At 41.7% G+C, this 24632-nt stretch overlaps 1 protein-coding gene and 1 non-coding gene across 4 annotated transcripts in view; both read left to right on the forward strand.

Annotated features, from left to right (window-relative positions):
• Positions 1 to 4406: 4406 nt before the first annotated feature.
• The window catches only part of ZFR (zinc finger RNA binding protein), a 50387-nt gene continuing 30161 nt past the window's right edge, over positions 4407 to 24632 (forward strand). For all 3 annotated transcript variants that reach the window (XM_049796009.1, XM_049796010.1, XM_049796011.1), the window contains exons 1-3: positions 4407 to 4544; positions 4887 to 4971; positions 22230 to 22512. In XM_049796009.1, the coding sequence (XP_049651966.1) occupies positions 4508 to 4544; positions 4887 to 4971; positions 22230 to 22512 (405 nt within the window). In that variant the 5' untranslated portion in view covers positions 4407 to 4507. The remainder of the gene's footprint in view (positions 4545 to 4886; positions 4972 to 22229; positions 22513 to 24632) is intronic.
• Positions 19508 to 19644, forward strand: LOC126036648 (small nucleolar RNA SNORA66). The gene has a single exon (XR_007505205.1). It is a non-coding gene; the product is annotated as a small nucleolar RNA SNORA66 (small nucleolar RNA).

The raw sequence follows: 24632 nt of genomic DNA on the forward strand, positions 1-24632 counted from the left end.
TTACTAACTGCAATGGTTGACTTCTATAGTTACAAACAGTAGAGATGGTAGGAAACACCTTTTGGGGCAAGCAGAATGAGGGACACCTCTTTAAAGTTGTAGTACTCAGTACTTACCAGTTTAAATGTGGATGAAGAAATTGGCTGACGAAGGGGAGGTTAGCATAGAACACGGACACTAATTTTATTAAAGTGTCAGGAAAGAAAGAGTAAGGGATACCGCTGGGCAGTATTTTTGCGTGTGTACTGTAACTGGTTCATTTCTTGTGTGTGTATGATGTGTAATTGGAGTTTGCATTAGCACTTGCATGATTTTGTATTATGCTTGGGTTTGGGTGGTGGTGGGGTTTTTATGTTGCAATTTGGTATTCTAAACACTGATAACTTCCATTTGTGGTTTAATAAATTACTTCATTAACACTTCTGTTATGGTCACTGCTCAATGTCTAAACCCTGTTGTTAAAAGGTAACACTTTCTTGCTTTAATCACTTAAAACCTTGGTGAAAAAAACGGGTCTTTGTCTCCACTGCTTAAAAAATGCAATTTCACTTTAAAATAAGAAGGTTGATAAGCTGATGAATGTCCTGTCTCTGTAGCTGTCTGAAATAATTTCCAGGTGAGAAGATAGCATTGGACTCCTTATACTGATTTTAAATCTTTTCCTATCTAGGGCTTTTACAAGGAGAGCACTAAGTCTTAAATTACCTTTTCAGGAAATAAAAGTGCAGCTTTTGTTAACAGGGTTTGTAATTTACTGTGTAGGAAAGCTTTCATCTTTGGCTACATCTGCCCTGCCCCTCTGGTGGTCACTCAAAGGCCAGCTGAGAGTCTGGTTTTGCATAAAGTGGAAGGTTGCTGCTAAGAAATCTCACCCCCATCTGCTGCCAAAAAAAAAAAAAAAAAAAAAAGAAGTTTGCTCACTTTTAGTGGTTTACAGAGAAGGTAAAAAAGATTTACAGTTTTCCCCATTGTGTTTCAACTACAGTTTTGCAGTCCTGTGGTAGCAGCAAAGACATGCATCTTGGATATTGCATTACATTAAATAGTAGAATTGATGACACTACATGTTATATGGTGCTTTCTTCTTCTCACCATATTTTGGAGATCTTTTTTTTGTATAGTTGAAATGAAGGCCAACGGTTTGTTTTTCTGAACGCTAGCTTGCTGGTTTCGTCCGTGATATTTTTAGATGCATTGAACTCTGCACAAATAGAGTAGCTGTGCTATCTAATTCCAATTAAACTTTTGTGTTCCAGTGTATGTTTTCATTCTGGAAATTCTTGGCTGTTCTTCTGTAATCTTAATAGGAACAGAGATAGAGAAGTTTTGTCTCCCTATTTAAAAACAATCTTTTGAATGTTTCACTAAAGCTTTTGTGCCTTTCTCCCTCTGCCATGCGATTTGCACTTTAGCACTTCATTCGTTTTCCTCCCAGTTAAGGATACAGAAATCGGTAAAGTTCAAAATGCCCTAAAGGATCTAATCTGAATTTATTACTGTTTCATTTTGAAGCATATCTGATACACATGTCTTCCAGAGATGCAATCTTGTTTTATAACCCACTGAGGCTTTTTAAGAGTAGACTATGAATCTGATCCTGCGAGCTAGTAGTAACATAAATAGATGTTATGTAATGGTTCATAAAGTCACCAGGAACCATCGGGTTCTTATTAGGGAACTGCTGAGGGAAAGACTTGTATAATACCACTGGGGTTTTTTTCCAAGAAAATAGGAAACCTTCTTGATTTATTTTTTTTTCCACACTTAGTGAGTGTGAGTTCTCATAATGTATGTTTTAATCTTTTTAAAGTGATATATGCACTGAAGAGTCAATATGCAAAATTCACCCAGGAAAGTAATCTGAAACTTCTGCTGAAATTGCAGCTGAATAAGGCTGCCAAACGGGAGCTTATGCTCACACATATGCAGAGCTGAAATCACAAGATATAGGGTGGAATATTTGAATTAGAACTACTAGAAATTACTTGGATGAAAGAAGTTATGAAACCTAAGACAGAAATCTGTATTGTGGATAAGAAAGTGCTTCCCCCCCCCCCCTCAGTTTATGGAGCCAAAGGTTGAAAAGAGGGTAGATATTCCAAGTTAACCTCATCAGTGAAAAAGGAATAGGCAATTGCAGACCTATCCACTTGCAAAACAGCTTTAGTGATACAGTGTCAAAAGATGTGTGAATGTCTCTGTGTGTATATAGATGGTTATATTTTTTATGAAATATATATTGAATACTGTATATTTATCAGTATATTGGAAGGTTTATAACTGAAAAAGCTTGAAATACAATGGAAGAAAGAAAACTTCCATTTCCTTCTTGTCCAAGTACCGTGATGTAGTAGTCCAGTTATGAACACTTTTTAATAAAAATAAGGAGAGGAGAGTATAGATATATCTCATTGGTGTATCCTGAGCCCATTGAGGGTCTCATGGCAGAGGTCATGCCCTTTAAGTTCTTCTATAGAAGATTTGTGTAGAGCTCTCTACTGATGTACTCTTGTATATAACTTCAGGATTAGGGATTTTGGTTTTATAAGCAATAGCAATTAAATGTCGTCACCCAATAGCTGCTTTCTTCACAGAAAAGCCGCATTGAGTGGAAGTGCACTGCATAGGTTTGAAATTCATTCTTTTTCCCATGCAGGTTCCTTTTCGTATTGTGCTTGATTAGGATAAGAATGAACAAGGGGTACAGTGCTATTTAGTTCCTATGCAAAACTAATAATGATAATGACCAATGAATTATGTTCAGTGAACTGGCAAGATGTTTGGCATCTTAAGTAGCTATACTTCATATGTAGCTGCAATAATGTAAGCTTTAGATGAGAAATTGCTTTCCTCCTCTCATTTGTTTTATCAACAATATCATCTTCATTGAAGTCTTGCTGCCTAAGACAACTGCAGGTACTGTGGGATAAGGGAAACCCCTGTTTTTCTGAGGACTGTGGGAGATCACAAGCAGGGCTGTTCTGAGTGGGCATGGCTGACGGAAAACAAATACTTCTAGAATGATCACTTTGTAATTAATCCAGAAGTGTTTTGTAAGTCTTGATTAGTTTATGAAAAATGTACATCATAGCACAGACAATGCACACAAATGAGATGCAAGTATGTAAGGATTTGAGCTTTGCTTTGTTCAGAGATTGGGGAAGCATCTGCGGCTCAGAGGGAAGGATTGCCAAAAGGTGGGACAGAGTCATGGGGGAACAGATGTAAATTCAGTCACTTTGAACGGGAGGTTACTGCACCGGCTGCAGTCTGCTGCCCAGCGGTTTTTAGGAGCAATCTGATGGACTGCTGGTGCCTAGAAACTTAAGAGGAATGGGCCCTGTATGGGCGAGGCTGCCCAGGGAAGTGGTTAAGTCACCATCCCTGGAGGTGTTCAAAAAGCACATAGACGGGGTACTCCAGAACATGGTTTAGTGTGCATGGGTGATGGTTGGAGTCGATGATCTTGAAGGTCTTTTCCAACCTGCATGACTCTATTATTCCGTGAGGCTTTACCTCATGCATGCGCTAAGCACACGGGAACTATCACAGAATTAATTTGTGAACGTGTCAGCTGCGGTGCCTCGGGGACAGGTCAGACGACGTGCACATGGCTGTAGCTGGACGACAGTGACGTTGCTTTTCACGTGTGCGGTTGTGGTGGTGCAGCCGGGGGCCCAAGTGAATTTAAAACTGGTTTTATGTTTAGACGAGCCCGAGGTCTTGCTGTGAACCTTGCAGGCGTGCAGGAGCTGCAGCTGCTGCCGTTCAGCTCTGCGGCCTCGGAAGAGTGCTAACTGTGTACCTGCTGTGTATGCCAGGCTTCGGCTGACAGTGTGCTTGCGTGGGAAAGCCGGTAAACACGGACACGTGCTTGTCCCTTCGCTACTACCAATACAAATGAGAATATTGCCATTTTGGGAAATGCACCAGTAAGGTGTCCGTGGGGGTGGCGTGGACCCTCTCCCCCCCGGACGCCTGTTACTGGAGCTACCTGCTGCGGCGCGTTGTGCCTTTGGAGGCAAGAAATGAGAAACCGACCCTGTCCTTGCACTGTGAGTCCGCGGGTGGGGGTGCGGTGCGGCTCGGGGTGCGGAACAGGGGACAACGGAGGGAGGAGGGGGACAGGCGGGCGCTCCCCTCATAGCAGGTCACGGTAGCGCCTGGGCCTCCGGGAGGGGGGGGAAACTACAGCTCCCGAGAGCCTTTGCACATCCCGCGCATGCGCACGCGAGGGCCGGCGCCTCACGGGAGGTGGCGGCTCCCTGCGCGCTATTCTGCGGGAGGGGGGGGGGGGGGCGGCCAGGGGGCGCGGCCAGGGACCGGACTACAACTCCCAGCGGCCCCTCGCACATCCCGCGCGTGCGCACGGCGCCGGCCTGCCCGCTCTCCGCCGTTGTCGCCGTAGGTGGGTGGGGGGAAGGGAACGAGCGCGGCGGTGAGGCGGCGGGCGGGGGGGGCTGAGAGTTGAGAGTTCAGCCGCCGCTGTCGCTGCCAGCTCGGACTCATGATTCCCATATGCCCGGTAGTTTCGTTCACCTATGGTAAGTAACGGCGCTCGGGGTGGGGGGGTGTGTGTGTGTGTGTGTGTGTGTCCGTGCGCGCAGAGGGGGGAGGGGATGCGGCCCGCGCGGTGGGGCGGGGGGGGTGGGGGGGGCAGGGGGTGAGCGGGGCGGTTGGGGGGGGGTCCTGAGGCGCCGTGTCTGACCTAGCGCTCGCGCGCTCTTTCTGTCCCTTGTCTGTCTGTCCCCTAATCTTCCTCCCGCCCCCCCCGCCCTCCCCTCCCCCCCCCCCCCCTCCTCCTCCCCCCTCCTCCTGCCGGGCCTCCTGTCATGGCCCCGACCGCCGCCGCCGCCGCCACCGCCTCTTGGTTATCGGCGCTGCAGTGCCCAGCCGGCTGGGAGAAGATGCCAAAATGGCCACCGGCAACTACTTTGGATTCACCCATAGCGGGGCTGCTGCTCAGTATAGGTAACCACCGCGACCCCTCCCTGCCCTGCCCCGCCCCTCCCTCTGCCCGGGCCCGCAGTCCCCTCTCCGCCTCCGGCCCCCAGTCCCTGAGCGGGCCTTCCCCGCCCCCTCGGGGTGGGGGCTCGGGACTGCTACCGTCCCACGCCCCGTGCCGGTGCGTCTTCTGCACCGCTGCTCCTCTGGGATGTCTGTGCCTGGGACCCTTCTGCTCGTCTGCCCTGCCTGCGGGTGTATTTTCTTATCCTCCCGGTAAGGGCCTCCCTGGTTCCCCAGTGGTGTGAGGGTGGGGACGTGGAGCAGGGCACTACGCAGGAGGAGGAGAATCAGCGGCAGCATCGGGTCCCAAGGCCCTTAAATTAAAATGGCCACTTGCAGTCAACACCACCAGCAAGTTACCATTTGCTGCCCCTGGGTCCTTCTCCTTCTTCAGCTTCGGGGAAGACGGGGTTTGCTCCTCAAGTCTTTGCCCCCACTTACATCAGTGTGGGAGGACAGAGTCCTTTTTAACATAGGTTAGAATCCAGCGTCTGGGAGACTGGGTGGGTAAGGGAAGAGCTGAAGCACCAGAAAATACAGGGGATTTCGTTCTATTGAATCAATGTTATAATTCACGTCTCTAAGAAAGTAGAGCAGGTACGTTTAAGGCCAGGCACCTTTTAAAAAGATTTTCTACTTTGATATCTAAGACTGGGAGTTGGTCTTCTCGTGTTGCTCGGGGACCTGTAACTGTACATTTCGTATAGACACACTGCCGTAAGTCTTCATATCTTTGTAGTTTTTGTGTGTCCAAATTGTGTATCAGAGTGTTAAAAAGTAATTGGCAGCATCTATTATCTCACATTTTCTGAAATCAGATTACTTAATTTGGAAAAAAACCCAGATACGGTCGGGAACATCTTCACATTTTTGGCTTGTATTGAAGCAGCACCGTGTCGTGGTTTAACCCCAGCTGGCAACTAATAACCATGCAGCTGCTTGCTCACTTCCCCCCCACCCAGAGGGATGGGGGAGAGAATCGAAAAAAGTAGAACTTGTGGGCTGAGATAAAGGCAGTTTAAGATGACAGAAAGGAAGAAAATAATAATGATGATAATAATAAAATGACAGTAATAATAAAAGGATTGGAATATACAAAACAAGTGATGCACAATGCAATTGCTTACCACTCGCTGACTGATGCCCAGTTTGTTCCCGAGCAGTGATCCACCTTCCCACCTCCTCCAGGCCAACTCCCCCCAGTTTATATACTGGGTATAATGTCATATAGTATAGAATATTACTTCAGGTTAACTGCCCTGGCTGTGTCCCCTCCCATCTTCTTGTGCCTCTCCAGCCTTCTTGCTGGCTGGGCATGAAAAATCCTTGACTTAGTACAAAAACTACTTAGCCACAACTGAGAACATCAATGTGCGTTATCAACATTCTTCTCATACTGAATCCAAGACATAACACTATACCAGCTACTAGAAAAAAATTAACTCTGTCGCAGCTGAAACCAGTCCACATTTGAATCTATGTTACTCATTTCATAAATCTGTAATAAAGACCTTTCTTGATCCCTAAGTCTTGGTTAGTGGGAAAATGAGAAGAATAAAGCAAATATGTGAGGCGTTATTAACAAACAAATGCAGATGTGTGCTACTGTTAACTAGCTAATAAAAATTGCATACCTGACATAGTTTCAGGAATATACAGTTTTATGGAGGTCTTGGAATGACTCCCAATCTATTCTTTCCATCTATTTTTTTCCTGGAAATGGACATAAAGTACACTAAATTTCATTTGCTCCAATGTTTAATAGTTAAAGGAGAGGATTAAACTTAGCTCATATGCTAGTTCTTTTAAGATTAGGTGCTTACAGTATGGTTATGTTTTACTTGACAGTTGCAGTGAAATTTGAAACTTGAGGTGTCATGGGGTATGAAGGAGTTTCTAAGTAGGATTTTTTTTGTTTCGTCAGTAGACAAATTAAGTGAATAATAAACAGAGATCCCTATGTCTGCAGTTTTGAAGTAGAGATTATTTTTTTAAATTATTACTCTTCTTTTTTGGAGCTGAGGTGGTCTCTAGACTTATGAATCTGAACAACTCATTTGAAATTTTGTTTTGAATTGCAATATAAAAACATATAATTGGGATAATGTTCAAGTTCAAAACTTGTTTTCATAGTTAAACCTAAACATATTCTTGAGAAGATGGAAAACTGATCAAAAGAAGCTTTTTTCTTTGCTATCACAAGTGCAAGATAATATTTCATTTGCTGTCAGTAAAAGACTCTACATGCGATAAATGGCCACATCTGAAAGTGAAGAGACATAGCAATCAGTGTTAGAGCAGTCCTTTCATAAGAATTTAATATTTTGAGCAGAAAACACACTAGCCACTTAAAATGTCTAAAAGGGAGCTTACCTTCATGAAGCAGACTTGGCAGGTCCTTAATAGCTTGTTTACAGAGTGCTACAAAATGTGTATTCCACTCCAGTATATTTGGGAAAGAGATGGAGGTGGCAGGGGAAGATAGGAAAAGTTTTAATACTGCAGCCAGTCCTCTACAATTGTTACTAGTATTTGAAGTAACAGTTTATAGAATAATAAAATTCCTGCATTCTTAGAAACCAGGATAATAGATAAACAAATGGATGTTTATCTGCATAGTTAATACATAGGTGAGCCTCCTAAATCTAAAAATAAAAATAAACTTCTGGCCACAGGACTAATCCATGGACTTTTAAAAACTTGCTCAAAACGGCAAGTTGTTTTAGGATGGCAAATCAGACACTTAAAATTGAAGACATTAGTTCTTTGATGCATGCTGTTTAGAACTCCTAGTGCTGTAGTTTTTGTAGGAAGTAACAGAAATTTTCATAATAAACGCATTATTGGTCACATTTTAGGGGGTTCTCTCTTGACAAAATACATTTTAAAAAATGCTAATGTATTACAAGAACTTTAGGCTCCAACTTTAAAGGAACCTCAGTCAGTGCTCCCTGATGATAATACATGGAATCCTGTTGATTTCAAGTGCTTACTTCAGCTAAGTGCAAAAAATCTGTGCAGTTCTTTTCAGGATACATAGTTTCTTGGAATATCTCAAAGTATGAAACTGTTAAATCTTCAGCTGGAGACATGCAGGAGAAAAACCCCAAACTGCATCAGCCGGAAGAGAGTCTGAATAGTTTCTGATCAATTTCAAAGAATAGAATAGACTATTTCAGTTGGAAGGGACCTACAAAGATCATCTAGACCAACTGCCTGACCACTTCAGGACTGACCAAAAGTTAAAGCGTGTTATTAGGGGCATTGTCCAAATGCCTTTGAAATACTGACAGGCCTGGGGCACCAACCACCTCTCTAGGAAGCCCGTTCCAGTGTTTGACCACCATCTCGGTAAAGAAATGCTTCCTCATGTCCAGTCTGAACTTCCCCTAGCACAACTTTGAACTATTCCCATGCATCCTGTCACTGGATCCCAGGCAGAAGAGCTCAGGACCTCCCTCTCTGCTTCCCCTCCTCAGGAAGGTGTAGGGAGCAATGAGGTCACCCCACAGCCTCTTTTCCAGACTAGATGAACCCAAAGTCCTCAGCTGCTCCTTACAGGACATTCCTTCCAGCCCTCCCACCAGCCTTGTTGTCCTCCTCTGGACGCACTTGAGGACATTTACATCCTTCTTAAATTGTGGGCCCAGAACTGCACACACAGCGCTCAAGGTGAGGCAGCACCAACGCTGAATACAGCAGGATAATCACCTGTTTTGACCGGCTGGTGATACCATGTTTGATGCTCCCCAGGATGGGGTTTGCCCTCTGGGCTGCCAGGGCACACTGCTGACTCGCATCGAGCCTGCTGTTGACCAGCACCCCCAGATCCCTTTCTGCAGGGCTTCTCTCCAGGCAGTCGTCTCCCAGTCTATCCTTGTGCCCAGTGTTACTCCATCCTAGGTGCAGAATCTGGCATTTGGACTTGTTAAATTTCATCCCATTGATCATTGCCCAGTGCTCAGATCTATCTTGATCCCTCTGCAAGGCCTCTTGTCCCTCAAGAGAGTTGCTAGCACCTCCCAGTGTGGTATCATCAGCAAACTTGCTAATGGTGTGTTTAACTTCTGTATCCATTTTGTTGATAAAAATATTGAACAGCACTGGCCCTAGAATTGAGCCCTGAGGAACACCACTGGTCAGCCAGATGTACCCCCATTCACTACAAGCCTTTGAGCCCTGCTGTTCAGCCAGTTCTTCGCCCAGCGCACCATGAACCTGCCCATCCCACAGCTGGACAACTTGGCCAGAAGGGTGCTGTGATGGGGCAATATCAAAAGCCTTACTAAAATCCAGAAAAACTATGTCCACCGCCTTCCCTTCATCCACTAGGCAGGTGACCTAATTGTAGGATATCACATTAGTTAAACAAGACTTTCCCTTTGTGAACCAGTGTTGACTGTGCCTGATGATTGCATTGTTCTTCAGATGCCTTTCAGTAGCACCTAGTACGATCTCCATAATTTTTCCAGGAACTGAGGTTAGACTAACAGGTCTGTAGTTTCTTGGGACTTCCCAAGTTTCTTGTATATTGGAGTAACACTGGCTGGCTTCCAGTCAGCAGGGACCTCCCCAGACTCCCAAGACTTGTTACATGTTCGAGAGGGGTTCTCCTGTAGCATCTGCTAGCTCCTTCATTATTCTGGGTTGAACCCCATCAGGCCCCATGGACTTTGAGCTGATACAGCTGGTCTCTTACAATTTTGACAAATGGAAAGTCTGTCTTCCCTCAGTCGTGGTCCTTCCAGAGGACTCAAAGGAGAAACTCTGCTGTACTAACTGATATTTGAAAGGTGCTTGTAATAAAGGTTTTCTCTATTTAATTCTGGACTTGTTGGAGACCAGTATAAACCTTGTTGGAATTCATTTCTCAAAATGACAATATTCTCATTTGTATTAGTAGTAACGAAGGGACAACATATTAGAACTATTGGGCTCAAAGAAACAGGTTCTTTGAATCAACAACTGAAAAGATGATGAAGCTATTATTGGCACTGCGTCTTCCTGTGATTCTAGTTTATGTGTGGCCATGGTGGATCATTTAAATACTCTCTCATTCTTCACAGGAAGGGTGAATTAAAATTTGTCCAAGGAATATAGTCTTAACTTTAAATACTGATATTTGAAGCAGTTGTATAGGCCAGATTGGTAGCTGCTGAGGTGTTAGATCTTGGATTTGGGAAATTTGTGAGTAGTGTGTGCAGGAGCTGATAACGTATTTACTGTTATAACAGTGTAAGCAGTATAGTTCTCTGAATTGACTAGATAAGAAGGGGAATAGATGTCTTTATTAGTTCATTAATACTACTTCTCATAAAACACATTTGAAATCTTGTTTCATATTTAATCAAAGGCAGCACAAGAGCTAAGTGTCCTTTAAACCTGTAAATAATGGATTAGAAGCATTCTTGTTCCTTTCAGTGTTGTCACTGCATAAAATTTCCTGCTGCCCTGCTCATTCAAAATTCTTTGTGTGCACTACCCAGTAATAATATCATGACTTAATGAGAGAAGCATTAGATTACACAAATAGCGGTATGGAAAATTTCTCTGAATATTGCAATACCTTTACAATTTGTGCCTTCTGCTAGTGATTGTATTAGCACCTAAAGTTATAAACCTGCATGCAATGCAAACTTCATCTGTTACTTATTTAAGTAACTGTATTAATCCATCTATTTAGGAGTCTGAAGTAAATGTAGAATTTGGTGATACTAGTCCTCTTTGTGTTTGTGTGTGTATGTGTGCTCTGTAGGTCACCTGAACCACTGTGTGTCTATTCAGTTTGAAATTAACAACCTAATACTGCCTTGTCTTCCATGTGTAAAAAAATACTAGCTTTCTTGATTCAGTGCTGGAGAGAGTCATAGTTATGCTTTTATTCTAAAGTTGACTGACTGAAATGGGGGGATGCTGGTAGAGAGATATAGGGGCATTGAGAAATGTCTGGACAGAGAAGTGTGCAAATGTGGTAGTCTTAACCTTGTGTTGAGATTTTGGTTTCTGTTAAGAAAATAAAGAATCTTTAAGCATCTGAGTTTCATCTTAGTGATACTCATATCGTGTCACTGCTCTAATGAGACAGGACACAGATGGGAGATTCTTGGGTAGTTAGGAGTGATTTGTTAACTTCAAATTGCCTTCAAGTAACATGAATATTACTGTGTGGCAAGCTTTCACAGATGAAGGCAATTTTAGCAGTTCAGATTGAGAGCAGACCACAGTGCCTGTGGGTCTAGGTTAAGATGCAGTCTTCTAGGCAGCCATATGAAAGTGAACTCTTGCAATCGTAGCTGGTTTGCAATTCAAGTGCAGTGCACTATGTTACAGGGTATTCGAAGCTGGTGCAGAACAGCAAAGGAACGTGAAATGTTGTGGATGGATAAGCTGGCTACTGAGAACTGTTTGGGTGCGGAGAGTTTTCTTCACATTTGCTAGTACTTCTAATTAACTTTACTTTTGTCTTCAGTGTCTCCTCCAGTTACCTCTTCTTCAACTAGTCGCTGGTTTCAAAAGTATTCAGTGTTTCAGAGACATTAGGCCTGTACTTCACACAGGTCTGCTAGCCCCAGTTTAAGGTATCCCTAAAGATAATTCAGACTTGTACTGGTGGACAACCAGGAAGATAAGGACAATACTGAGTAGGACTTTGGCTTCTGAAGTGAAAATGTACTACTTAGACTTAAATTTATGTTAAGAAAAACATTTATTCATCTCACAGTATTGCGTTACATGCACCCCATTCTAAAATGCATGGGGAATGAAGGTAGTAGTTCTATCATAGGATGAAGGTACCTATATCATAGTGTAAAAACTCCAAATGCTTTCTTTCTGCGAATTTTATGCCCATGCTATCTTGAGTTGCATCACATCTTAAAGCATATGCATTTTTAGCTAAAGAGACTTCTCTGAATATGATAGAGCTGTGTGGTGCTGATTCTCTTTTGTTCAACCAATGTTAGTGCTATCCTAAATATGCTGTTCTAGCTTACTTAATGTACACAAGAAGCCTCCAGTAAGCTACTGCTGTTTATAAAAAGATTTTGATAGACTTATTTTCAAGTCAGTGAGGTCCCACTCTCAAAGGAGGTATGCCAGCATTAGAAAGGCAATAAGGGGCTCTGGGTTTGTTAACATGGGCTGTATGCCAGTATTGCAGTTGACTAATGATGGGGAGATGGAGGAGGTGGTGGTAATTGGGGAGGAAAGGTGCCTCACTAATCAGAGGAGCCTTTGTCATTTCTAGGAGGGAAGTCTGCCAACTAGTTTAAATTTCCAGCAGGCTCATGTCTTCAGGAACTGAGCACTTGGGGAAGCTTTTCTGTTAATGGTGGTGTTAACATCCTTGGTAGTTCTAACCTCAGTTGTAGGCTTAACTCTGGGGTGTTAAAATATGTGTAAAATTTTGTCTGCTACTAAAATGCAACAATGGTAAGTTAAAGTATAGTTGCATTATTGGTACTAGGAAAGCAAAGTAGTAGCTTAAGGCAAGAAATATAGAATGTTTCAAAAATTGAATACAGTTTTCCATATTAGTGAAGTATCTTTCCTTTTATAGACAACTTGCCAATTCTAGCATTTTTTCTGTTCAACCTCTTCATTAATGATCTGAATGATAGGGCTGAGTGTACCCTCAGCAAGTTTGGTCATGACACAAAACTGGGAGGAGTGGCTCATACACAAGAGGGTTGCACTGTCATCCAGTGGGACCTCAACAGGCTGGAGAAATGGGCTGACAGAAATCTCATAAAGTTCAGCAAAGGGAAGTGCAAAGTTCTGTACGCAGGAAGGAGCAACCCCTTGTACCAATATATGCTGGGGTCTCCCAGCTGGAAAGCAGGTTGGCAGAAAAGGACCTGGGGTTCCTGGCGGACACCAAGTTGAACATGAGCCAGCAACGTGCCCTTGCAGCAAAGAAGGTGACTGGCATCCTGGGCTGCATTAGGCAAAGTATTGCCAGCAGGTCGAGGGAGGTGATCCTTCCTGCCTAACTCAGCACTGGTGAGGCCACACCTGGACACACTGTGTGCAGTTCCGGCCTGCCAGTGCAAGAGGGATATGGATATACTGGAGGGAGTCCAACAAAGGGCCCACAAAGATGATGAAGGGACTGCAGCATCTCTCCTATGAGGAAACGCTGAGCGAGCTGGGACTGTCTAGCCTACAGGAGAGAAGGCTGAGGGGAGATCTTCTTAATGTATATAAATACCTGAAGGAAGGGTGCCGAGAGGTCAGTGATCCCCAGTGACAGGACCAGAGGCAAGGGGCACAAACTGAAACACAAGAGGTTCCCTCTGCACAACAGGAAACACTTTTTTCACTGTGAGGGTGACTAAGCACTGACACAGGTTGCCCGGGGAAGTTGTAGGGTCTCCATCCTTGGAGATAGTCAAAAGCTGTCTGGACACCATCCTGGGTGACTGGCTGTAGGTGGCCCTGCTTGAGTGGTGTTGGACCCCTAGATGACATCCAGAGGTACCTTCCAACCTCAGCCATTCTTTGATTCCGTGACTTTGACAGGGAAAATGTTAGTAGTTGGTACTTCTTCAGGCAGATGTAACATCTCAAGCTCAGTTCTTTTTGTCTTGCATGTTACTACTGTGAACATGGCTGTTGACTAGACTTGAATAAACTCAGTGTTTTGATAATTAAGAGAGCAGTATAGGCAATGAGGTGTCTGTTGCGTGCAGCTGAGTAAAGGGAGGTAGATACAGAGCATATATTGCATCATTGTTACACTTGCAGTTATGTTGTGATGTACAGTGAGGAAAACATTGCAGAATTTGGCTGGATTTAAATCAGGTCGTGAGACTAAATCTGAAGAGTAATAAAGCAGTAAGGGTTTATTGAAAGCCTGAGGATATTCATCTTTGAGGTAACTTATTGATAGTATATGGTTTAGCTGTCTAGTAGCAATCAGGATTTTTTGTTTGTAATGGAATGACGGAATGATGTTTTTAGAAACAAGGAAGAGTAATGGAAACTCAAAATTGCTATGAAGAACTGTCTTTTTCAGGCCTTATGTAGTTAAACCATAGAATACTAGGAGCGCTGAAATTTAACAGAATTCAAGAGGGGGTTGCACATTTGCATGCCTTCAGGCCTCTCTTTGGGTTCTTACTGAATTGTGTTACAAACTGTGTTCTGTTCATAAAATTGTAATAATATGAAATAACAATTTTAATTAAAGTTCTAAAAAGATATATTCAGTCTTCATCAAAATTTTATGCTTGTAGTGAATGGATAGGCTTTAGAAAAACAGAAGTAAAGTCACTTCTAAAGTCCGACTTAACTGTAGTGTGATATTTCATTTCACCATTTTATGCTGTTTATTGTCAAGTGTGTTTAGGAGGAAAAAAAGCTCACTGGATTTTTTTTTATTATTATTATTGTTTTGTTTTCACTTTGCTTTGCCCAGGTTCCATTAACACACCTGAAACTTCATCTGACCAGTTATTCAGTAGTGCCTCTTCCTAGGATAGGATCTGAAGAAGCAGCAGATTGTAGTGCTTCTTTAAGTTTTTGTGGAGTTAGGTCATACTTGTTTCAATCTTCATGTCCCTGAAAGAAAAACTGCAAAACTGTATTTTTTTGTATTCTGCTTCTAATAGAATAATCTATGAAAGTTTGAGAAGTGTGTCAACTAGGTCTCGACAAATATGGTTTCTGTAATGCTAAAATGTTCAAATGTTCTTAAAAGTTGGAATTCAAGAAAAAAGTCTTAATTAGTGTGTGGGGGTTTATTTCAAGATATTTGTATTTTAAAAATCATTTTAAGAGTAGCTTAAATATGCTAAGCTAGCCTGAAAATCACTTCTTTAAATGAAAAAAACCTGCAAGAAATATGTTTTACAAGTTGTAATTTCTGAGGAAGCTTGTGGTTTGGATAGAGAGAAAATTGGTTTTAATCCAGATCTTAACTCCATATCAAAATAGCACTCTTCAGATAACTAAAACTAAAAAAAATTAAGGAGTTCTTTGCCTCTAGGAAGAGAGTTTTCAGTGTGTGTGTGTGTTGGTTGGTAGTATGGATATGCACTGGAGATCAGCATTTTTGTTTGTCTTGGGCTTACATGCATATGAGTTACAACTCGTTTTTAAATTAAATCAGTCAGTGTGATGAAAAGCAAGGCTTATAGGCAACTTTGTGTGCTTCCTCTATATATACCTTTTACAGGCTATATATCTTACTTGGAAATAGACTGCATTTTCTTGAAAATTTACTCCTCTGACAATAATTGCTACAGATACCTTTTTAAGTTTCTTAACACATGACTTCACAAATATCTTAATGTGGAAAATAAGGTATTACAATCTTAAGTCATCTGAAATTATTACCTGGCAAAATAGATAGCATTGTATCAGAGCATTGTATTTTCCTGGTATTGTTAACATGCAAAAAGTAAATAAAGCTTTCTACTTTCAATTTACTTTTTTATAAAAAACACATTTTTACTAAAAAAGGCCAAGAGCTGGAAATGAAAAAGGACATGAGTCAAGTGTTCTACAGAAGAGAATTCATTATTTGTTTCTTAATGGCTCTTAATTCTCTGTAATTCTCAGGCTGATATATCAGAGGAAATCCACATCTTCTGTCAGTGTTGCTATATAAAAGTTACTAGCAAGTGAGGATTCTGCTATATTGGATCTAATAGGTACAATGCAAGTTCTCATCTAAGCATTTTTTGTGGAAGAATGTTGGTCATTTACAAACGTACATTATATAGCTATTTAAGTTAGACAAACCTGTGTGGTTTTAGAACTGGAGAACAATGTTTTGCTAGGTGGACACCAATACTTCATTAATTGCTCTTGATCAGCAATTTCTGCCTCCTAGCCAGCTTCTAACTAAATAATTTTAAGTGTGCTGCCAGGTTTATTTCACTTTGGAAGTCTGTATTTCTTTTTATATATCAAAAGCGCTGCTACAATTTCCTTGTTGAAAACCTCTATGCATTTCAGAAAAGGTTTTTAATTGCTGCTTGAATAATCTGGGTTTTGACAAGAGGAATAAAAGTTACCAACAGAATTATGAAATTAATCCAGTTATTATAATAACTAATATGGAGTAGTGATGGCTAACACCTTCTGTTTCGAGAGCTTGTTCTCAGGGTGTAGACTTTTTGTTGCTGGTGTTTTAATACAACTTGGCCAAGTGTGTGTTCAGGCTGGAATTTTCCTGGCTAAATATCTATGTAAAATTACACTTTTTTTTAAAGCTACACTATAGCTTAATTGATTTTGTGGTGTAGAATTGGGCAGGGAGATCTTCATAATTCTTTGATGCCTCAAAGTGTTGGAATGGAGACTTTGCAAATGAGAAAAAAGCGTTTTACACGTTATACTGTTTCAGAATCACAGCTCTGACTGTACACAGCAATATCAAATGTTGATACCATGAAACAGCTGCAGTGTTAGTTTTATGTCCAGCTTGCAAAGTATCAGGACAAAACAAGCACTGGCCTTGGGAAAATGTACTTTCACTTAGTGAAAGGAGTTCCATACACCAGAGAGCAATGTGGACAAAGCCAGTTTTTGCTGTGGCCTTTGCTGTGGGATGAATTCTGTAAGACTGTGAGCCAGTGTGGCCCCTCACCCCTGTTGTGGTTTAACCCCAGCCAGCAACTAAGCACGACACAGCCCCTCACTCACTCCCTGCCACCCAGTGGGATGGGGGAGAGAACCTGAAGGAAAAAGGTAGAACTTGTGAGTTGAGATAAGAACAGTTTAATAGAACAGAAGGGAGGAAACTAATAATGATAATAACAACAATAATAAAATGACAGTAATAATAAAAGGTTCGGAATATACAAAACAAGTGATGCACAATGCAATTGCTCACCACTCACCGACTGATGCCCAGTTGGTTCCTGACCAGTGATCTCCCCCAAGCCAACTCCCTCCAGTTTATATACTGGGCATGACATCACATGGTGTGGAATACCACGTTGGACACTTTGGGTCAGCTGCCCTGGTTGTGTCCCCTCCCAGCTTCTTGTGCCCCTCCAGCCTTCTTGCTGGCGGGGCATGAGAAGCTGAAAAATCCTTGACTTAGTATAAAAACTACTTAGCAACAACTGAAAACATCAGTGTTACCAACATTCTTCTCATACTGAATCTAAGACATAACGCTATACCAGCTACTAGAAAAAAATTAACTCTATCCCAGCTGAAACCAGGACAACCCCCCAGAAAATCAGATTGACATGCAACTGGAGATCAGTGTGGAGAAAGGTACACAGCTCACTGCAGCCAGACTTATCTAGGAGATTAATATCATAGTGGTGTTTCATAATATATGGCACTTGTTCTGTTACTAATGCATCAGAAAGATTAGTATTTCCCATCATGAGTGTGAGTAGAAATTACAATAGGTGTTATTCAAAGATTTGAGTCAAAGGTGTTTTACAAAAAATACTTTTCTCATGCACCGTAATACAATCATTTTGAAAAAAAGAATTAATTCTCTTGGTCTTGAGGTTACTTAGGATGTGGAAGATGAGGGCAAGCTAGGTATACACTGGGGTGTAAAACTTTTGAATAGAAGCAAGCTTGTTTGGGAGGAAGAAGCAAAGAGCATGGGGAAATAGTGATATGCATGTAGCAGTGTAAAGTAGGTAGGGAGAGACAAAACATATGGGTAAGGTGCTGGAAACGACCTTCTGCAGTTGACTGAAACATGCAGCTACAGAACCTGGAGCAGAACAGTTGAGTGCAACATGTAGACTGTAAACTGGCTCTGGCTGGGATAGTGAAAACACAGTGAAATGGAAATCTGACCTGGTAGATGAACATCAAAGAATGTGTATTATTCCTAGAAAATAGAAATTAAAGTCAGCTTGGTGGGGAACCACTGTTACTATTATGATCAGCTAAAGAAATAGGTATGGTATGAATAAAATATATTCTTTTTGAATGAAGATTTCTGGTGGAGGAGGTAATATAATAGCAATACAACAGAGTACAATTTGAAGCTGCCAAGTCCTTCACCCATAACTTCTTAAATCAAAGAGTGATGTTTATTTTGATAGTAAATTAAAACACTGTGAGAATTGTAGTATGAAGTTATGTTGAATTGGATGGTCACAAACTGGGTTTGCCTTATATAAATGTTGGTCTAGAGCTCATTTGCTTTTGAAACTGAAGCTTTTATGAACTAAGGAAAAAATTCGTCACAGTGAGGATGCTCAAACACTGGAACAGGTTGTCTAGAGCAGTCTTGCAGCCTCCATTCTCAGAGATGATCAGAACCTGGCTGGACAAAGCCCTGAGAAGCCTAATGTAACTTCGAAATTAGCTGTGCTGACCTCCAAATCCTTGTTTCACCCTAAATTATTTTGTGATTTTTAAGCTCCACCTGGTTAATAAAGCCAGTTGGACTGATTATCTTTTCATATGAAGAGAGCTGGATTTCTTTGAACTCAAAAGATGCTAATAAGGATATTAGAATTTATTTGGGGGAAGGGAAGAATTGATCTACAAAGATAAATGGCAAAGTTAACCAGGTCAATGAATTAAGTGTCTCTGTCTGCTGTGCTGCAGTACTTGTTTGCATGTCCTTAGTCCATAGGACATAAAGAGTAATTTGGTTCAACTTTTTCCCACTGTGTTGGGGGATTAAGCTAAACTGAATTACTTTCTTTGTTGTGAAGAACACAAATGTGGTTTGTTGCCATAGCTCAGCTGACATACTGTATTCCATTGTTGCTCTAATAACTTGTTCACATGCATAAATCTTTTCAAGTCGTATTTATTGGGACTAGGTTGAAATACCTGATGTGGTGCAGTATGGAAAATTACTGCTTAAGGTAGACATTAGTAAAAGAATGGTAGAGAAGGAGCTGGTAGAGGTGGTTAGTAGAACTAGAAAAGTGGTTATCAAATTGGTATAATTGCAGTGGACCTCATTAGGGATTGGTTTTGAGCCTTACTTAGTATTTATATTAGTATGGCATGTCGTGATATTTGATGCAAGGAAAATATTGTCAATACACAGGTAACTTTACAAGAAGCTGCTCTGCGGAAGCTAGACTATTTGGAAAGAAATCACTGTCTGGAGCAGAGCAGGTAGCACAGCTGAAACTTCATCTGAAATGATGCATACGGTTCTTGCCATCTATAGTCAAGAAAGAAGAAGAGATAATACTAGGATAGGTGCACAGATGAACTGCAAGAAAGATGAGTGGAATAGGGAGTCTGGCAAAGTAATCTAGGAGGAGGTAAGTTCATCTCAGCAAATGTGATCAGGCACTAGCCAACAAAGAAGGATAAAAACTCTTGTAAGTTAAATGAAGAAGTTGGCACAATAATCTTCTTATATAAACTAATTCCATGAAAATGTCTGATCATCTTAATGTTAAAAGGTTTTCAGTAAGACCACAGGAACAAAAAGGAATGTCATAAATTTAGAAAAGATGTCACTGTGAATTTCTGTAACATAATGTAACGTAACTTTTAAAAAGGAGGAAGCAGTCAATTCTAGAATATTCTTCTTGCATTCTTGCAAACTCGATCACTAGCTCTGCATGATGTTGCAGAAGCAAGGGGAACAAGTTTGCTAAAGTAAACATGGTCATAGAACTATATTAGCCTTAGAAATCAAATGATTGAGGCTGTTAATTCTATACCATGATAAGGAATTTCAATAAAAAAATAGCACAAAACAAATGAAACTGCCTGTACCAGAATCTTGTTAGTAGTCCTGCTGATAGTGATCCTAATGGCTTCATACTGTTAAATACAGAAAACTGTCAGGTAGCTTTAATCATATATATTCTGAGAACAAAAGCATTTTCTTTGATAAACTGACTGGTACTGTTACGTGAGCACTCTATCATATTTTGTAATAGTAACTTAAGCACGGTTTCATGACACTTGGAAGAGCCAAGTTAGTGCTTACTGGACAGGTCCCTGTTCTTTCTCCTCCTTCCATTTTTTATTTTTTTTTTCCATGTTTCCCTATGTATAACTTATGTGGGTTCTGGCACTCAGCAGACTTGTTTTGTAAGCTCCAATGTTTCTAACATTTCAACCATGTTAGAAAACAAGCCCAGCAAAAGAAATTCTCCTTGGTTTCTGCTAGATTAATGAATTAGATCAGTGCACTGAAATAGCTTGACAAGTTACAGAACTAGCACAGGGGAGGAGTAGGATGGCATAACCAGGTTTGGTGTATGGGAGGAGGGAAGAAGGAGAGTGGGGATAGGATGCAGCAAGACTTTCCTGGTTGGCAGTAGTGGACTGTTGATGTGTTCAACTGCAGTCTGAGTTAAACAGTCTGCTGTCTGTTTTCTCAATTTAATGTGTTTTTAATATACACATATGATAATGATTATTACCTCAGAATTTGTGAGTATTTTACACTTCTGTACTGTTAGTTATGTAGCTAATGCAGCCTAATGTTGTAGACTCTCATTCGTTTTTACCATCATAAAATAGTCTTACTGAATTTTCTGGTGGAGTCTGACTTCTCACCTTAAACTGACAAAACAGAGAATCTTCCTATATATGTCAAGTAGGAGGAATTCTTTCAAGCAGTGGCGGGAGGTACACCAAAGTGTTTTAGGTTTTTTCCTTCCACTGTTAATGCTAAGAAATTGAGAATAAAAGGAAACACAGTTGTGAGTACAGCTCACAACTGAATTAAATTTGGATGAAATGCAAGTGGTCTTCTAAGCAGTCAGCAGCCTATGATGGGAAGAAGGTGAAGTCCAGGCATGGAAGTCCAATAGTAATAAAATTTTCTGTGTTTCTGCAGTAAGAATGTTTTGGAGTGTTTTAATATATTGAAGTTAATGGCTTCTGCTGTAATTAATATGACAAAATCAGGTTTTTTCCCATAAGTAAATAAATAAATACAAATTACTAAACACAAGGGAGTTATGGAAATGTCTTTTGCAAAAATAATAGTATATGTAGTTAAAAGGTGCTTTGTTTCTGGTAGGTATGTTGGAGATAACATTGCAGACTTCAGGAAAAAATACTGTAACTTGTTCCTTTTGGTTTTGAGCATAACCATACTGCAATTCTAGTGTGCCACTGAGTATGTTTGCTTCACATGAGATTTCATTTTTATATTTTCTTCTGAAAAATAGGGAATACTACCTCCTTGATAGGTATGGAGTTGGTTTTGAAAGATCTTTTAATAGTGTGATGGAGATGTGAAACCCTATAGAGATTCTTAAATGTTATTGAACAATGGTGCAGGAAGTGTACTAAAAAATTCAGAATAATCACTCAATGCCCACTTCATATCATTGTTCCAGACAGTGATGTTTTGCCTGGTTCACTTTATTTGTTGAAAAATCAAAATAACTATTCTAAGCTTCTAATCATGATGCGCAATTATACATCAATATAGGACAGTAATACTAGTTTTCTTTCAAATAATTAAACCTTTGAAGCCTTCATTTTTTATTTCCGCTGTTAGTATTTACTCATTCTTAGTAAATAGCCACATACTAATGTCCTACCTGCAAATTTTAGAGAGGCAGATTAGTCTCGGCATGTGCCTGGAAGATTGCCAGAGCTCCGGTAGCAGTTTTCTTGCTGGATCTGACTGTTCTTTTGATGCTTCTTGTTGTGAGGCAGTGGACTTCTGTATGAATGAGTGGGGCCAGCTTTTATAATTCTAAATTTTGTGGGAGAAGTCCCTTATCAGAGGTGTGTATTTAAAGTGTCTCTGCCTTAAATGTAAGAGTTCTGAGTTAATTTTCAAGGAAGTCTTTAAAATGTCATTGCTTTAATGTGGTTTATTGAAAAACTTCATGCAAGTACAGGTTAGTAAAGAGGTCTCACAGAAAAGTAGTATTTTTTCTTAATTTGACAAGTATGTCAGTTTTATGGAAGAACTGCTAAAGCATTTAAAAACTTGTTGGTCATGAAAAGATAACAGTTTAAAACTTCTGTATTATTTTGAATGAAAGACTTGTGCTCCTCTGCTTGGAAAAAACCCCCAGCACAAATGCCCCACTTGCTAAGAAGGTCATCCCCTGCATGATATGTGTGCATCCACAGAAACTTCAAAATGATACAGCCTTTTAAATGGGGGTGGAAGAGAGGTAGTAAAAGCCATTAAAGTGTATGCATGTATAGATAGCTGCTCCAGGTCGGTTTGTAGAACAGACAAGTGTTAATCAAATCTGGGATTTTGAAATGTGTAGGCATGAGCTTAGTATGTTGGATTAACCTAATTATTTGCTTACTGTCTTTTTTAAATATAGCCAGCAGCCAGCTTCGGGTGTAGCATATTCCCATCCAACTACAGTTGCTAGCTACACTGTCCACCAAGCACCAGTTGCTGCGCACACAGTTACTGCAGCCTATGCTCCAGCAGCAGCTACAGTTGCAGTAGCCAGGCCTGCTCCAGTAGCTGTTGCAGCTGCTGCAACAGCTGCTGCATATGGAGGCTATCCTACAGCGCACACAGCTACAGATTATGGTTATACGCAGAGGCAACAAGAAGCTCCACCACCACCACCTCCTGTCACTACGCAGAATTACCAGGTGGGTTCCAAAAAAAAATTACTTCTGTTGTATGATTTTTAAATGATATATTAAAAGGAGGAAGCCTGTTTGGATAAGTGTTGTGGTTTAACCCCAGCCGGCACCTAAGCACCATGCAGTGGCTCTATCACTGGGATGAGGGAGACAATCGGAAAAAAAAAGTAAAACTAGTGTTAATAGGACAGAAAAGGAGTGTGGAAGGGGGAATAATAATGAGAGAATATACAAAACAAGTGATGCATAATACAGTTGCTCACCACCCACTGATGGGTGCCTAACCAATCCCCTCCCAGCTTCTTGTGTACTCCCAGCCTCTGCTGGCAGGGCAGTATGAGAGGCTGAAAAGTCCTTGACTTGGTGTAAAAGGTGCTTAGCAACAACTAAAACTTCAGTATGTTACCAACATTATTCTCATCCTAAATCTAAAACACAGCATTATACCAGCTACTAGTAAGAAACTTAACTTTATTCCAGCCAAAACCAGGAAAATAACAGAATGTGATGATATTTATATATTTTTTTCTGTGAAGCACATTTTGAATACAAGTCAGATTACTTAGTAGTGAAAACCGATAGAATGTGAAGTGACTGCAGTCTCATATGGCCCATATGGAGGAATATCAGCAGTACTGTTGTACTGCAGGAGCTAAAATACAGATATTAACACAATAAGCAATGAACTGATGTTTACCTCCAAGTGATTTTGTGAAACTACTGCTGAAAAGAGTAGTACTGTCTTGCCTCAGCTAGCTTAAATGTTCGAGTGGTGTGCAGTAAACTTGTTCTTGGAACCAATGTAGTTGAAAAAACTGTTCTAGTAAAAATTTTCAGTGGAGGTAGAGATAGTTCCCTTGCCAGATTCCTGGGTGCCACAGGAATTCTAGTACCAAACATATAAGGTGTGGTGGGTTGACCCTGGCTGGACGCCAAGGGCCCACCAAAGGTGCTCTATCACTCCCCCCTCAGCTGGACAGGGGAGAGAAAATGTAATGAAAGGCCCATGGGTCAAGATAAGGACCGGGAGATCGCTCAGCCAATTACTGTCATGGGCAAAACAGACTCGACTTGGGGAAAATTAATTTATTGCCAATAAAACAAGAGTAGGGTAATAAGAAATAAAACCAAATCTTAAAGCACCTTCCCCTCACCCCTGCTTTCTTCCTGGGCACAGCTTCACTCCAGGATTCTCTGCCTAGCCTCCCTCAGCAGCAGGGGGATGGGGAATGGGGGTTACAATCAGTTCATCACATGTTGTCTCTGCCACTCCTTCCTCTTCAGGGGCAGGACTCCTCACACTCTTCCCGTGCTCCAGCATGGGGTCCCTCCCACGGGAGACAGTTCTCTGCGAACTTCAGTGTGAGTCCTTCCCACAGGCTGCAGTTCTTCACGAACTGCTCCAGCGTGGGTCCCTTCCCTGGGCTGCAGTCCTTCAGGCACAGACTGCTCCAGCATGGGTCCCTCTGTGGGTTCACAAGTCCTGCCAGAAAACCTGCTGTACCATGGGCCCCTCTCTCCATGGGGTCCCAGGTCCTGCCAGGAGCCTGCTCCAATGTGGGCCTCCCACACGGTCACAGCCTCCTTAGGGTACATCCTCCTGCTCTGGCGTGGGGTCCTCCCTGGGCTGCAGGTGGATATGTGCTCCACCGTGGACCTCCCTGGGCTGCAGGGGACAGCCTGCCTCACCATGGGCTTCCCCACGGGCTGCAGGGGAATCTCTGCTCCTGCGCCTGGACCATCTCCTCCCCCTCCTTCTTCACTGACCTTGGTGTCCACAGGGTTGTTTCTCTTACATGTTCTCACTCCTCTCTCCACCTGCCCTTTTTGTCTGTCCCAGCAACTTTTTTTCCTTCTTAGATAGTTTTATCACAGAGGTGCTACACTGTTGCTGATGGTCTTGGCCTTCACCAGCAGCCGGTCTGTCTTGGAGCCAGCTGTCATTGGCTTTATCAGACATAGGGGAAGCTTCTAGCAGCTTCTCCACAGAAGCCACCCCTGTAACCCCCCAGCTACCAAAACCTTGTGACACAAACCCAATACATAAGGATGGAAAATTGCCCTAGGAGAGGAACTACCCTTGGGGTAGTTTTGCAGTACCCTTTGTGAGATCACTGCCTAACCTG

The sequence above is a fragment of the Accipiter gentilis genome, chromosome Z (genome assembly GCF_929443795.1).
Source record: "Accipiter gentilis chromosome Z, bAccGen1.1, whole genome shotgun sequence".
In the NCBI taxonomy this organism is placed as follows: domain Eukaryota; kingdom Metazoa; phylum Chordata; class Aves; order Accipitriformes; family Accipitridae; genus Astur; species Astur gentilis.